The sequence below is a fragment of the Dama dama genome, chromosome 7 (assembly GCF_033118175.1).
Source record: "Dama dama isolate Ldn47 chromosome 7, ASM3311817v1, whole genome shotgun sequence".
Lineage (NCBI taxonomy): Eukaryota > Metazoa > Chordata > Mammalia > Artiodactyla > Cervidae > Dama > Dama dama.
In genome coordinates this window covers 43265061-43281436 of record NC_083687.1, presented here as the reverse complement: position 1 = coordinate 43281436, position 16376 = coordinate 43265061, and the positions used below count along the sequence as shown (strand labels likewise).

The window sequence follows — 16376 nt, the reverse complement described above, 5'->3', positions numbered from 1 at the left end:
CTAAAATCCCACCCAGGCAACCATAAGTTTATTTTCTAATAAAGTGGCCAGAAGCATGAACAGAATAGTTAACCAGCATCTATTTCTGTTTATGGCATGAGCTCATCTCTCCAAGGAAAGCCAAGGCTGACTTTCCTTGGTGACTACATGGCTCTCCTGTAGGGCTCAGCCCTTGATTGGCCCTGAAATTTTCAATCCATAAAAATCATTAGCTGTGGACCAGTCTTCTGACAAAGTGCTAACTCCATCACCTGCCCAAACAGTTTAAACAGCAGAGCTACAAGACCCTATAGGTTATTTTCCAGCACGAACCTTCAAAAAACTAACAGAAAATTATGAGGCTTCTTATGAATTCAACAGATAAACTCTCTTTTTGAGCCTGACACTTACCTCTTCTTTCGTGATGCTGGAGTTTAGTTTTTACTGGAATCTAGTTTTTCTGAAAGGTATAATTTTTGCTGTCAAGTTTATACAGTGTTCCAGCAAAAAGGTAATGAAACAGAACAGCTGTATTTATTCATGATACCAAACACACGATATACAACGGAAAGTTGTCCTGATACATTTCTAAAAAGACTCTATTGCTATAATTATTGTTTACAGAAGAGTGCTATATACTCATTATAAGAAAGCGCAGAAAGGTAACATTTAAGCACCACAACCCTGATCAAGGCTCTACTTTTGTGCAGTTTAATATCTACCCAAGCTGTTAGAATTACAATCCTCTTCAATATAAAATGTCATCTTTGAGAGTTCTAGGTCATGCCACAATGTAACATCTTATGACAGTTACTAGAATAAAGAATCAACTGGATCTTAAAAATAAACTGACTTAGAGACAAAATCAACAGGCAGGATATGAATATTTCTGTACCCTAGGACATAGATACTAACTTTACTTAAATACTAAGCTACATAATATAAACCATCTTTTTAAAACACTAACACATATTGACATGTGAAAAAAAAAGGAAGCAGATTAAAAAAAAAATCTAGCCAATATTCACCAAGAAGTCAAGATTTTCAGGGAGTAATTTTTTAAAGAATTAAAAAAAATAAACTTAATACCAGATTATATCTACATTCAAATATTTACTCACAACCACCATGTTAAGACAGTGTAACTGAGAAGAGGAGAAAGTGTCATTTATCATGTATTACTAATAAATAAATACTTTAAAAAATAAGCCCTAGGTTCTCACTCTATTCTTACCAGTTTATTCCTGAACACTTAACAAATAATGACCAAGAATGCAGTAACACCTCGGGTTAGAGTTTTGTGAATGCTCCAGCATTAGAATGAATTCCTGAGCTATGATTTTGCTTTGATTAATGTGTCTACCCTGAGCTTAAAGAGTCTGCCACACTATATGCAAGATAGATTTAAGAAAGGGAGAAGGAAGTTACCTTTTAATTCAAGTTCAACTTTAACATGCATTCTCAGAAACAGAAAAATCACAATAGACTAAAGAAAAGCTCAGACGATGTATATTTCTTTCGTTTTTTCCCTTTAGAAACAAGTGGGATCCATCTGACAGGGCATGATATATAACATGTCATAACATGTGCCACCTTAAAGGCATAATATGGAGTTTTAAACAATGCAACAATTATTAAAAATTATTCCTCAGTAATCTCCATGGGTAGAATAACAAATTACTCAACTGGAAAAAAAAAAGCCACCAGTTAATTTTTAAGGTATAATTTTTGCAGTAAGTTCCACAAGTTTAATATCCTTACATGTGCTATTTGTTAAAATATCACAAAACCATTACCCACACATGACAGGAAACACCAAAGTTCTGTAAAATTAGGAAAATCACATAGAGGTTTTAATCTGTATGAAGCATTATTACCTTTTCAAAACCCATGTGGAAAATCAGCCATTTTAGTTGAACCCAACACAGCAGCATGGAAGGAAGTTAACTTCACATCGTTACTGGCCATGGCTCACATGTTTAACTACAGTAACTACTTCTTGGAAAATGAACATGCCAGCAGCAAGAGATGCTGAGTTAGTTTTACAGAGCTGAACATCAGAAATGGACTCATTACTCTAGTGACTGGTATTGTTCCCCTGGCATTTTATATTTATCTCTCAATTATAAAGGTGCTGCCTCATAAAGACGACTGGTGAATTTCACCCAATGGGGATAAGACACGAAATTATAACAGCAAAGTCCCAGATTGCCAAGAAACATTTTTCACTTGTTTTAGGCATTAATTTATAGTGACTATCACTTCTTTGTCATATAAAGAAACAAATAATGCTTTCATTAACATGTTACTGGTTAGAGGTTCAAATCGAGTTGAAATTTATTTCTGCTTTTTAGTGATGTATCACCTGCGTACCATGCAAACACTGCAATGTACCCAGGCATGGCGGTAAAAATTTTACAGAAAAGCAGTGAAGGAAAAAACATAAAGTAAAGTTCCACCTACAAGGATTCCTCTGACTATTTTCGGTGAATCCTGGAGATGACATGGATGTGGGCACTGAGCAAGTAGAACCGAGCAGAAGCTCAGGCTGGTCAAGTGAAACCTCCAGTTTACCAGGCAGCTCCCCTGCTGTGCATCCTCTGGGAGTAGAACAAAGAAGGTGAGGCTGGAGCCAGGAGCAGGTTTTTCCAAAGAAATTCTATTAAGCCTGTTAGTTTTCTGCTGATGACTTCGGCAGACATGTATCAGAATCTACTGCCTCTATAAAAGCCAAATGCAAGCTCTGAGGACTCTTGGTGTGCAAAGATGTATGCACAGATCTGGGGCCATACCAAGTGCTGCTCAAAAGGCAGGGGAGAGGCTGAAAACACACTAAACCCGTCTGAGTCCGTCACAGAGGCACAAAGACGCCTTAGGAACAACATACAGCAAGAGAGAAGAAACCTTTCGCCCTGCAAGCAGTAAGATAAAGATGACGAATACAGCTTGCCTCCCAACACAAAGGTATCTTTAAATTCCCCCCAATTCACTTTCAGCATTGCTTTAGCCTAAAGGTTCCTTCAAATTCAGCCACACTAACTGGTAGCTTGGAATGTGCTATGTATTTTTAATAAGTATCTTAAATCCTCAAAATTTCAATAGTTACAGATCCTTGTCGACAGTCTTTTCCTGTTTCGAAGTCATGTGCTCTGAACCCACTCGCTGTGGTCCCCTCTGCATCGCAGCTTCACTGTCAGTGTCCTCAGCCCCTCCCTGTCTGCAGCCTCTTTCTTCCCCCCCTTTTCATACAAAGGCACTCAAGTTTCTCAGAAATCAATAAACACTCCTCCCCTCCAGCCTCTCCTCTCTTCTTTCCGCCTCTAAGCCTGTGATTTCGAAAGCCCCGCTCTGCTCCCCCATTCACTCAAATGTTTAGTCAGTATCAACGTGCCAGGCACCCGGGTCACACGGGGAACGCGACAGAACCTCCCACTGGCCCCCTGTCCTCCGCCAGCTGGGTTCCCCTCCCAGCCCACACGGGAACCCCCGTGCTGCTGAAATCGCTCCCAGGACCGTCACCAGTGAACTTCAGTTGACAAACTACATGCCCCTTCTCAGACCATCTTCCCTTCTGTCCTCTCCACAGCAATGTGACACTGCTTGGCATTCCCTGAGACACGCACCAAGACATGCATCCCCACCTCTGCAGCTGACTGTACTTAACCCCTGTCCAAAGGAGCTAGCTCTCTTATGCCGCCGGGTGAATTCTAGCGCTTCCTAGACTTCTACCTCCTGTAACCTTTGTTTTCCTCTCCGGGACTCAGTGTCCCCACCCCAACCCGGTCAGCCTGCTCCCAATTCCAGCTCACGTCTCTCTCCTGATGTCCAGCAACCCACTGGACACTTCTATCTGTATCGCTATCTCAGATTTAATATGTTCAAGACCGAATTCACTCAGCAAGAATAAAATATTTATGAGTAAATTTAACAAAAGAAGTGAGACTTTGCACATTGAAAATAACAGAACACAGCTGAGGAAAATCAAAGCTACAAGCACATGAAGATGCATCCGCGTTCATGGATTGGAAGACACAATATTATGAAGATAGTAATTCTCCCCAAACTGAACTAGAAATTCAAAACAATCCCTATCAAAATCTCAGCAGGCTTTTTTTTTTTGTAGAAACAGACAAAATGATCCTAAAATTTATACAGAAATGCATAAGGACCTAAAATAGCCAAAATGATTTTGTAAAAGAACAAAGTTGGAAGATTTATACTTCCCAATTTCAAAACTTATTACAAAAGTTACAATAATCCAGGCAGTGTGGTATTGACAATAAGGAACAAAACTGAGAGTCCAGAAATATACTTTTCTTTACATTTATGGCCACTGGTTTCCTGCGACAGTGCCAAAGCAGTTCAATGGGGGAAAAAATCTTTTCAAAAAATAGTTCACAGACAATTGGCCATATGTGAAAAACAAAAGCAGAAAAACTAGACTTTTACATCACACAGACACAAAACTGGCTCAAAATGGATCACAGACCTGGACAGGAGAGTCAGTGGTACCAAGTCTGAGAAGGGTGAAGAGCAGCCACAACCCCAGACGGCTGATGCGGATGTAACCAGGACCACTGCTGCAGAGAACTGTGTGGCAGTTTCTTAAAAAGTGAAGTATAACCTTATCACAGGGCTTCTCTGATGGGTCTGACAGTAAAGAATCTGCTTGCAACGCAAGAGACCTGGGTTCCATCCCCGGATCAGGAAGATCCCCTGGAGAAGGGAATGGCAACCCACTCCAGTATTCTTGCCTGGAAAATCCTCACGGACGGAGGAGACTGGAGGGCTACAGACCGTGGGGTCACAAAGAATCTGACACGACTGAGCAACTAACACACACAACACAACCACATCATGTGATCCAGAAATTCCAGTCTTAGTTATATACCCAAGAAAAATGAAAAGATACATCTACACACAGACTTGCATGTGAAAGTCTATAGCGGCATTATTCACAACAGCTCCAAACTGGAGACAATCCAAATGTCCATAAACCAGTGACTGGATAAACGAATTGCAATAAATTCATACAATGGGATATTAATTCAGCAATAAAAAAGAACTGTCTACTGATATATGCTACAATATGGATGAACTCCAAAAATTTAACATGACTGAAAGAATTCAGAAGCAAAAATACAACACATCGCATGACTGCATTCGTATGAAAGGTCCAGAAAAGGAAAGTCTATGGAGACAGACTGATTAATGACTGCCTGGGGCTGGGAATACAAAAGGGTGCTGAATGCAGAAGGCAGAAAGGAATGGTTACGGGTGATGAAAATGTTCTAAAACTGTATTCTGATGATGGCTGCACAATTCTATAAATTTACTAAACATCACTGAATCGTACACTTAAAAATGAATGAAATTTGTGATATGAAAGTCAAATCTCAATAAAACATAAAAAGCATTTCTCTATCAGATATCAAAAAGTTCTGCACTTTTGTGGGGTTACTGGGAACTTGCTTGCATTAATAAACTGATTAATTATTATCATTAATCAACTGATACTGTACCTCCTCCTCCCAAAACCAACAGAATCCACTATGGTTCCCTCCCGAATCTGCTCTTCTGCCCGTATTACGTTTCCTGGTAAAAGAAAAATCCACCCACATGCCCTAGCCAGAATTCCAGTCATCCTCGACTTCTCACAAGAGTGATGAAATTCTTGATTCTTGAATCCAGGCCTTTCTCTCCATTCTACCACTGTCTTCATTCAAGTATATGTAGTAGTTTCTCAACTAACCCTTCTTGCTCTAGACCTGCTCTTTTCCAATCTGTCTTCAAGACGATCCCAGAAAACCTGCTCTATAATGCAGACTGCCTCCTGTTACCCTAAATTAAACCTTCTGGTTCTCCCATCCCTACCTCATCTCTCTCAGCTACAACAGTGACCGCTGAGCAGTCTTGCCATGAACAAAAGTGTTTAATGTGCACCCCCAAAAGTGTATATTTATATAACATATACATCAATACCTGCCCTAGTTTATTATAGAATATGCACAAAAATTGAATTACAGAAGGATGACATTAAAAAGGAAACAAACAGAGGTTCCAGTTTTCTTCTCCACCACTACTGACATTACTCTGCATACTCATGGGCCTCTTTGGAGACCACTAGTCCAAAGGAAAAAGCCAAAGCTCCTCTGCGTGACATACAAGCTGTGTGGCATGTGTGCCCCGCCCACATCTCAACTTCACCCCTCACTACTGTAACCACACACCAGATGCTTCAGCACAAACTAACTGTAGTCTCCTCATTGAACAAGAAGTTAAATTTTAACTTGTGCTCTTGAAATAAGATAAACGTCCCTGCATCTTTGCAGTTGTTCTTTCCTCTACCCTGGAATGTCCTTATTACCCTTTTCCACCAGGTCAGCGTTCAAGTGCCTCTCTCAAAGATTGATTACTCCCACCAGAGTGTGCTTATTTCTATTTTAATATTTTTGTCATTGTATTCAAATTATATGTTTGCCTTTCTATCCTAGAAGCTTTGCCATGGTGCTTTAGCCCCTTGAGGACAGAGGACAGCGGTATTACCCAACCTGGGTCTCCACTGCCTAAATATTGCCAAACGGCAGTGGAAGAGTTTTGCCTTACATGTTAATCTAACTCTTGAATTGACCCAACACGTTCTACCCAAGTTCTCCATCTATCTATCACATCTAAATTCATGACCTGCTGCAGCTACTGAGCCACCAGTACGGATAATTCATATCTGAGTCATCCAAATAAGTGCGACTCCTAATGGTCTCAGAATTCCCCAATTCAAACGACATTGTCATTTTATGCCTTCTCTTTCACTCAAATTTAGCTGTGATCATCACTGGGAACTACGCTATCTCAACAATGTCAAACTGAAATTCTTTCTTTGACCACAAGAAGTGTGGTCAACCACACACTCAACCACCCAAGTGTTTTCCATCTTTAAGGGGAACACCAACCCCAGTACCTTGTATCTTTCTTATATTACTGGTCTCTTCAGGCCTCTCCTTTCTGGCCTGAATTCCCTGGCCCATCATTTTAATCATGATCTCATTAGCACCCAAGATTACCATGCTCTGCTGACCCACTGTATATGCTCTTTAATTCCCAGCTTTGTGTTAATCAAGGCACTATTTGTTTTGGTTTATATTTCTACTTCTGGGCCTAGCCTTGCAAGTTCAGACAATCTTTCCTTACACAGATTCTTTTTCCCCTATGACCTGCCATCTTTCCTTCTCTGAAGTCTCAGAAAAGAGATGTCCCTGGATCCTCTCCAAGGATAACCTATCTGGGTATTTTTTCTCCATCTTCTCTTGATCTTAATCAACTCCTTAACATCTTAAATTTCACCTTCTTGCCTGCCCTTGACCCTGATTCTATCTCAAGTGACCTTTTCATTTCTTTCCTAAATGTCTCACATGCTTCTGATTTACAATCTGGAGTCTCCCTCTACAGATAGCTCTGTCAGGTCACACTTATCTATTCACTGTCAAATCCGATGGGATTTCCCCATCCTGCTCAACCTTTCTGATTACTTCTAGCACTGATGACCACTTCTCCTTTAAGCCTTCTCCTCTCTGGACCTTCCTGTCACAGAGCTGTCTTGGACTTCCTCCAGTTTTGATGAGCACTCTGGCCCTGTATCCTTTCTTGGCTCTGCTTCCCAGAACAAAGCCTTAAGTGGGATCACACTCCCTCAGGCTGGTCTCAGCCGCCTCTCCCCACATTCTCTGGAGACCCGCTCACTGTGGCAGTGATAACCGCTGAATCCGGGCATGTTTTCACACAGTCAGTCAGTCACATTTCTGACTTGGTGGGTAATGCTTTAGTAACGAGGAGATTACAGTAGACGCCCTCTTATATAACACAACTGGGTCCCATGCTGCTCATTTCATTTTTACTAAAGCAGTTAACATAGGAAATCATTAAAAAACACATATACAAGGGCTTCCCTGGTAGGCCAGCGGACATCAGTTCGGTCCCTGGTCTGGGAAAACCCCACAGGCTGCGGGGCAACTGCTGAGCCCAAGCATCCTAGAGCCGAGCTCTGCAACCAGAGAAAGCGCTGCGATGAGAAGCCGGCACAGCCCGCCTGGACGGCAGCCTCGCTGCAACTGGAGAGAGCCTGGGCATGGCGGTGACGACCCAGAGCAGCCAAAATAAAGGTTTTTTAAAAAACACATATACAGACACTTTAACTTAAAATCTAACCACACTTTTTTCCTGAGTTCTTTGAGTATAGGTCCACTGATTGAAAAAATCCTTGTATAAGCCATCTATTCAGCACTGGATAAAATTTCCAGCCTATTTTTTTTTTAATTATTATTATTTTTTTTATTTTTATTTTTTTTATTAGTTGGAGGCTAATTACTTCACAACATTTCAGTGGGTTTTGTCATACATTGATATGAATCAGCCATAGAGTTACACGTATTCCCCATCCCGATCCCCCCTCCCACCTCCCTCTCCACCCGATTCCTCTGGGTCTTCCCAGTGCACCAGGCCTGAGCACTTGTCTCATGCATCCCACCTGGGCTGGTGATCTGTTTCACCATAGATAGTATACATGTCCAGCCTATTTTTAAAAGCAGAACAGGAATTTAAGATGTGAGAAACAATTTGTGTATAAGCTCTTTTAGAATTTTTATTATTTTCCCCCAAGTCTTTTCTAATTCTGAATTAAACATTTTACAGTAATTTTTTAAAAAGCTATTTACCTATATTAGGTCTTCCAAAGCAGTCAACTTAATTTTCTTAAAAACAGTTCTCCTTAAAACTGAGATTTTATCATTTTATCTGGTATTTAATTAAACTGCATATTAAATGTTGATATTTAATTAAACTGCATATTAAATCCTGGAGAAGGTGTGGAGAAAAGATCCCCACTGTTGGTGGGAGTGTAAATTGGTACAACCACTATGGAAAATAGTATGGAGGTTCCTTAAAAAAATAAAATAAAACTACCATATGATCCAGCAATCCCATTCCTGGGCATCTATCTGGAGAAAACCAATCTAAAAAGATACATGCACCCCAATTTATTTACTCTACATGTAGTTACAATAATGGGGTTCCTTCTCACTGAAAATAAAAAAATTGAGACTTTTAAGATCTTACCCTTTTTATATTGTATAATATTCAAGTGACTACCACTAAAGAGTTTAAAGAAATGCAATATTTGGGAGAGAAAAACTTCCTGTTGCCAATATTTAAAAAAAAAACAACAAATAATGAACTGTTTCAATAATACTGTAGAGATTTGCTAGATGTTTCTCGAGTGCAAGACTAAGATGCACTCATTACTCTCCATGGAGTACAGAAGGAAGAGTCCTGAACTCGGGGGATCTCACTGATCTGTTACTAATCTTGAAGGTTACTAATTTTGCCCTGAAAAGTTAGTTCTTACCTAACTTAGCAAAAAGCTTCTAAATATATCTACAACTTGAATAAAACAATTGGAGGAAGTAATACTTTTTTGTTTTCCTGAAATGTATAAAGGAAAAACAAAGGCAAAAGCAATGTTCAAAAAATAACAAATTATTATATCTTTGAATGAATTCTCTTCTCCAGTAATGTCTTGGAAGAACAACTATATTTTTTTTATTACAAGCTACACACGCTTTTGAAGTATTAGCAAAACACTCAAGAGGAAATAATTTTTAATGAATATCAGTTCTTTAAAAAACTAGATATGATACAATAATCCATTTAGGGTTTGTTGTAATTGAGAGCTTTAATTGGCCTGTGGGGTAGATTGGATGTGCTGTTAAATGTTGTGCATAATTAGGGATATATGTAAAAACAAGATATGTCAGCATAAATTGAATTATTCTATCAGGTAATACATAACACTATCTATCCTCTTGCAAACTACTGGTGTCCTCTTTTTCTGGAATATTGTCATACAAAAAGAAAAAAAAAAAGCCTCAGTGCTGAGATGCAAGCAAAGTTGACATTTTGCATAATCTGGGTCTCTGCCTTGTCTTTTAATATTAACTTGATTTTTTTCTTCCCCCAACACAGTATAAGACAACGCTAGAAGACTAAAAGGAGGAGAGGGAAAATAACACTTTATAGGGATTTCAAATCTTCCTTTACACCAGTGATGAAAAATAAGGTACATGAGTTGTTCACAAATTGATTAAGAATAATGATAACTATGATAATACATCAGATCATGACCATTTAACATGGCCCTCAACAAACTGGTGATCTGCAGCCAAACAGAAACCCAGCCAAATCAAATCGGTTTAATAACAGATGTAGCAGGAATAAGCCTTTATACCTTTTATCTCAAGTATTAGTTGTTTTCTCTAAAACATCCAAACAGATCACACAGATAAACAATTCAACTGTAAATAATGTTCTGGAAAATCTTTACCAAAAAGTCAATACTAGTTTACAAATGAAACATAATAAACAATAATTCAGAGTCTTCTCAGTTACTGAAATTCTCTGAGAATAGAAATTTCACTACTCAACCTCTAAAGCGTAATTGAAAAGTGGCAAGCTGGAAGGGCTTTGAGCTTCTGAAAGTCTGTGGTTTTCCCTATTTTTCATGAGTGTTTCCAAGAGACAGCACGACCAAGAATTATTTCTCATGCTCGCTTGCAAAAGTTCCCTAAAATTAAAAAGCAATGCTAAGCACTTTTAGTATCTCAGAATATAGCTCAGCAAAGCTTACGATCTTACAGATAAGCTTGAAAAAGGTAAAGAAACTTATCCAAAGTTACAAGATGGTGGCTGAGCAGGACCAGCACTGAAAACCTCACAGGCAGTTCAGGCGACTCTGGGTTGCCTGCAGGGCCACCCCTCTTTATCACCATCACCTCTCCGTGTGGCCCAGACTCTCTCTACACAACAGAAACCAGAATCTTCTCCAACTATGATTCTCAACAACCTCTAAGTCAGCATTATGTCATCCTAACATACTATTTATGATGCCATTAGCAAAAACTCTCACTTGGTACGTGTGTTACAGTTGAGAAAGAATACCAAAACCACCGTGATTAAATAAATTGACAAAAATAGTATTAAGCAAACTTGCATTTTCTGATGTAAACTGTCTGATTTAAAGAAAAAGGAATGCATTCATTATCATCATCAAGAGAAAACATCTGACATCAATTAACTCTCATCTACTTTAAAGTGAAGAATTAAACACAAAATTACCTTTGAAGGTTTCAAGTTCCTTCCTGTAGAAAAAACAAAGAAAACACACATTTATTAATTTACTCCCAATGGAAACTGCTCTTAGATTATAATAAAATATTAAGTGCTTTGATTGCTGAGCGTGGTATTTCTGGATGCTCACGGAGAATCCATCACTCTTTGAAATTACCGACACGGTTAGCCTAAAGCTACTATTCTCGGTTTTTCTGCTATTACTCTGCGAATGGTTTAAAAAGCTCTACCAAAATTTAAACTGTTAAAACACTTAAACAAAAAAACATAAATCCTTTTAATGCCAGCCATGAACCATCTAATATATTTAAGAACTAGTTTATAAAAGCAACTTACTTTTCCCTTCATGGATAAATAATAATAGATTTTTAAAAAATCTTTAATTAAAAATCATTCAAAAGAGGAGCAATTATTTCCATTTCTAAATGAAAGGGGAAATCATATATCAAAGGGTTGAAGTCCACAGACCATCCTGTCACAAAAGGGCCAAGCCTCTGGGAAACCCTCTGGTGTATAATTTCGTGTCAGTCAGGAATGCTGAAACACAAAATCTCCTGGGGAAACGTACAGCCAGGGAAGACAGAGGAACAGTTGTAAAACATTTTTGACAAAGAAGTCAAAAGCAAGTTTTTTTCAGGTTTTCCTCAATAATTTTATGATTATATTTTTCTCACTACCAGTACTAATTAAAAGTAATTTTGAGGAGGGAAATTTATTTGTAAAGCCTTATCCCACTTAAAATATGAGATGTGTGTCTTTTATTTGCATGAGGGGTTTAACTAAAAATCTAGAGCTATTCTGGATTCTCAAATCAGAATTCCTCATTGCTAATTACAATACCGCTCATGTTCCAAAACAGTTGACCACCATGAACAGCTGGCCGGGAGGACTGGCAAGCTGCCCATTGAAAAGCCAGCATTCTTGAAACAGCCAAGTGGAGGTTCTTAAATCACATGGTCATATCACTCCTTTTCTTTTTTTCTAAAAATACTAACTCATGATAACATTACTCCAGCGCCAGAGTTCATTAACTAAGGAATAAGAAAGTTACTTTCAATCCTATCTTAAAAAAGGGTGCAGTCATTTCCCTTTGGCCAATAGCCCAGCTTCATTCTTAAACGATTAGGTAGAAAGTTAACCTTCCTGAAACCTATTTTACATTCCAGTAATGGAATGAACATGCCTGGAGAAGAAGTGGCAACCCACTCCAGTATTCTTGCCTGGGAAACCCCACGGACAGAGGAGTTTGGCGGGCTATGGTTCATGGAGTCGCAAAAGAGTCAAACATGACTTAGCGACTGAATAACAACAAATGGGATGAAAGCTGAAAAGGCCTAAGAGCAAGGCAGCACGTGCCGAAGACAGCATCCTGAGGGGGCACCTTGCACGTATTCCTCCAGATGCCCTCATGTGAGCGATCCCCCACGGCCACCGAGGGTGGACAGGATGACAGAACACTTGGCTCAGTATTCCTTTTTTTCTTTTTTTTAATATTTGTTCGCCTGTGCCCGTCTTAGTTGCAGCATGGGAACTCTTAGACGCAGCCTGTGGAATCTAGTTTCCTGACCGGGGATCGAACCTGGGCTCCCTGCATTAGGATTGCCGAGTCTTAGCCCCTGGACCACAAGGGAAGTCCCTCAGTTTCAGTATTCTAATCAATAATTCTCTTTTCTCTGATTACAGTCTTCAGAGAGCCTGTTTTCCTTCTTGTGGAACACGAAGCAGTGAAATTTCAAAAAGGCACGTCCTGTTTTAAAAAAAGGTGAAACTGGGAGGAATGATTTCACAGACACTGCTCTTCCCTTACTGCTACCCCAAAAGACAACCATGGAGCCAAGAATCCAGGGTCTGTGTTAGTAATGAGCCAGTGAAGAGAAACTCGCTTAGGCGTGTCTGACTCTTTGTGACCCCACGGACTATACAGTCCACGGAATTCTCCAGGCCAGAATACTGGAGTGGGTAGCCTTTCCCTTCGCCAGGGGATCTTCGCAACCCAGGGATCAAACCCAGGTCTCCCGCATCACAGGCGGATTCTTTACCAGCTGAGCCACAAGGGAAGTAATGAGTCATTGCCCGATTAAGAGCTTTCATTGGAGTTACTGTGCCCACCTTCCAACCTGCTGGCTGCCTCATCAAAACAATGGGAAGTTGCTACGAGAAAAGAGTAAAAAGGTGAGCAGGGTGCCTCTTTCTAGGCCCGTATTTACAGAATATCCTGACCCGTGGCAATTCAAGAAACTTCCAAGAGACTTTCTTTCAGAAAGTCAATCAGGCCTGTACCCAGTGGAGGCTGGGGTGGTACAGATGACTGTGGTTTACGGTAAAGATCACTATGACAGAAGATAGCACTGAAAGCCTTGAAGTGTCCTAATTTTTAGGGCAGACTCCACACTGCCAGAGGCAACAGCATCCCGGAATACAGAAGGTATAAGAGAAGGGAGGGAACAGCGGTCAGGGTCAGGGTCAAAGTGAAGGCGTGGACGCTGAATGGTGCAGGTTATCTTCAGGAAAGAGCAAGCCCGTCAGGACAGCAGGCTGAATGAAGAGAAAGTAGTGGGAGATGACATGAGGTTGAAGAGGCAAAGGCTTCTGAGTGCCAGGCTAAAAGGATCTGCTTTTATTTTTAGCAGGAGAATATCACGAGCAAAGCCATGCTTCAGGAAGAATGTTCTAGTTGTGACGGATAGATGTACTGACAGTGGGGAGAACGAAGCAGGGAGCACTTAAGAAGCTATTAGGGGAGTCTGAAGAAGATCTAATTAGCACCTGGAAAGAGTAAGCGCAGTGCCAACAGCAACAAAGCATGCTCAGTCGCTCAGCCACATTCAGCTCTTTTCTGACCCCATCGAATGTAGCCCACCAGGCTCCTCTGTCTATGGGATTCTCCACGCAAGAATACTGGAGTGGGTTGCCATTTCCTCCTCCAGGGGCAATGAAGGGAGGGGGTCCAATCTGAAAGCTGGAGAGAAGAGTCAACAGACCATGGCAATTGACCCATGGGGAAAAGTATATAACCATGAGGCCTCTTGTCTGCATCACTGGAAGGAAAGTGAATTCATCAGCAGAAAACAGGAAGAGGAACAGATTTTGGAGGGCAGTGCATGAGTTCCGTTTGGAATGTAATGAAATAATCTGGGAGGTTGGAAACCTAAGGCTGGCGATGCTGAGCCATGACTCCCAACCCTTGTAACCCACTCAAGGACTTAGCTCCTCCACTTCCCGATGTCCTGAACCCACTCCAGCTTGGCTTCCAGACCCCAGCTCTGCACAGCGAGACCACCTACAACCACCCCGCTGCCGAGGGTGATGTTCGCTCTCACTTTTCATCCGAATCCCTCAGCAGCAATGGACTCTGCTGGCGATTCCTTGAGAGCGTTTTCTCGAGTTTTCCTCCTCCTCTCCCAGTTCCTTTTGCTACTTCTCCGCCCCTTCCAGACCACAAGACGCTGGACCTCTGCCATCTTGGTCCCAGCCCCTTTCTTATCTTACTTGCTCTCACAAGGCAATTCATCCAGCTCCGTGGCCTTAAATACCATCCACAGGCTCTTGATTTATACTTCCTGTCTTGATCTCTTCTTGGAGCTCTAGACTCATACACAACTGCCTATCTGAGACTACTGCTCGGAAGTGAAGCAGGTGTCCCAGCAACACTTGCAAAAGAGCCTGTTCTTCCTACAGTCTCCCTCACCTCCACTCAGGCCACCACCATGCTCCTCAAGCTTTGGTTGATCCATCTCCCTTCTTCGCCACATCCAATCCATCAATAAAACCTGTTAACTCTATCTCAAAACATGTCCCGAATCCATCCATTTCTGTCCATCACCACTACTGTCATGATATGATAAATATCACGCCTTGGATAAATACTCATTTTCTTATACTGAATGTAACCTCTGAGTTTGATCATTCATTCAACAAAAAAAATGTATTGAGCCTTAGACACTAGCAATAATGTTAGGAATAGCACTAGGAATAATGCTAGGGTTGAGCTATGTATGCTCCACAACCTCAAGGAGATTCAGTGAGGGATACAGAAGTAAAGCAACAGTCAGAAACTGATGTCATAGATTAGCACTCTGCTAATGCCAGCCACACTGAGGATTCTCCAGGAATACAGAAGAGGGGGTGACTCACACACCGTGAACCAACAGGAAAGGCTTCCTGGAGAAGCCAGGACTGAACTGAGTCTCGAGGGAAAGTGTAAGTGAGGAGGACATGTAATATTGATTGAGAACGCCACATACACTTTCCTCTTGACCATTAATGTTGCCTTCTCAGCTCACCAGGTGAACAGGCACAGGTGAGCAGGAGTTTTAAATCTGGTCACTCTCCAAACTCTACCAGAAACGGTTAATGGTAATAATCAAGGTAAAACAGTATCCAAGTTCGTCTTTTCCATGAAGACATCCATCACACCCACATGGCCATCTCCTCTTATCTCACCTCCTTCAGGACTCACGTCCATCAGTGCTATAACACCTGGTACACTGCCCTGTAATGCCATGATTTCCATACAGGTGTCATCCCTATGGGGCTTCCCAGGTGGCACTAGTGGTAAAGAACCCACTTGTCAATGCAGGAGACATAAGAGATGCGGGTTCCATCCCTGGGTCAGGAAGATCCCCTGGAGGAGGGCATAGCGACCACTCCAGTATTCTTGCCTGGAGAGTCCCATGGACAGAGGAGCCTGGCAGGTTATAAACCATAGGGTCGCACAGAGTCAGACACAACTGAAGTGACTTAGCACACACGTCATCTCTACAACCACACTGCCAAGATCCTGAGGTGCAAAGATGATGTGTCATCTGCCCTGATCACACGTGTACACAGAGTCACACCCGACGCACACTCAGCAAGTCGGGTTACCAAGAACTCTGGCTGCAGAAGGACTAAACATACCTGCTTCTTAAAAGAAGCGCTTGTTCTAACTAGGAAGGATTTAGTCTTTATTAAAAAAAAAAACAAAAAACTTGGCCACGTAGTATCTCATCTGATATGATAACAACTTGTTTTGACTCTTGCAATTTCAAAACTCTGAGTCTCTTCATTTCCAAAGTTTAATAATATTTTCAGATCAATTAAGTAGGAAGAATTGAAATGCCTCCCTTTAGGTTTTTACTATATTTTAAATTTTACTCAGTTCAGCAAATGCTATCACAAAATTTAGCATAACAAACCGTGAAACTAAAACACTCAACAAATAACACTAGACTCAAAATCTA

At 40.8% G+C, this 16376-nt stretch overlaps 1 protein-coding gene across 1 annotated transcript in view; it reads right to left on the bottom strand.

Moving 5' to 3' along the window:
* Positions 1–16376, bottom strand: part of DTNBP1 (dystrobrevin binding protein 1) — a 97007-nt gene that overhangs the window by 35382 nt on the left and 45249 nt on the right. The window contains exon 7 of the mRNA XM_061147595.1: positions 11143–11165. Within this exon, the coding sequence (XP_061003578.1) occupies positions 11143–11165 (23 nt within the window). The remainder of the gene's footprint in view (positions 1–11142; positions 11166–16376) is intronic.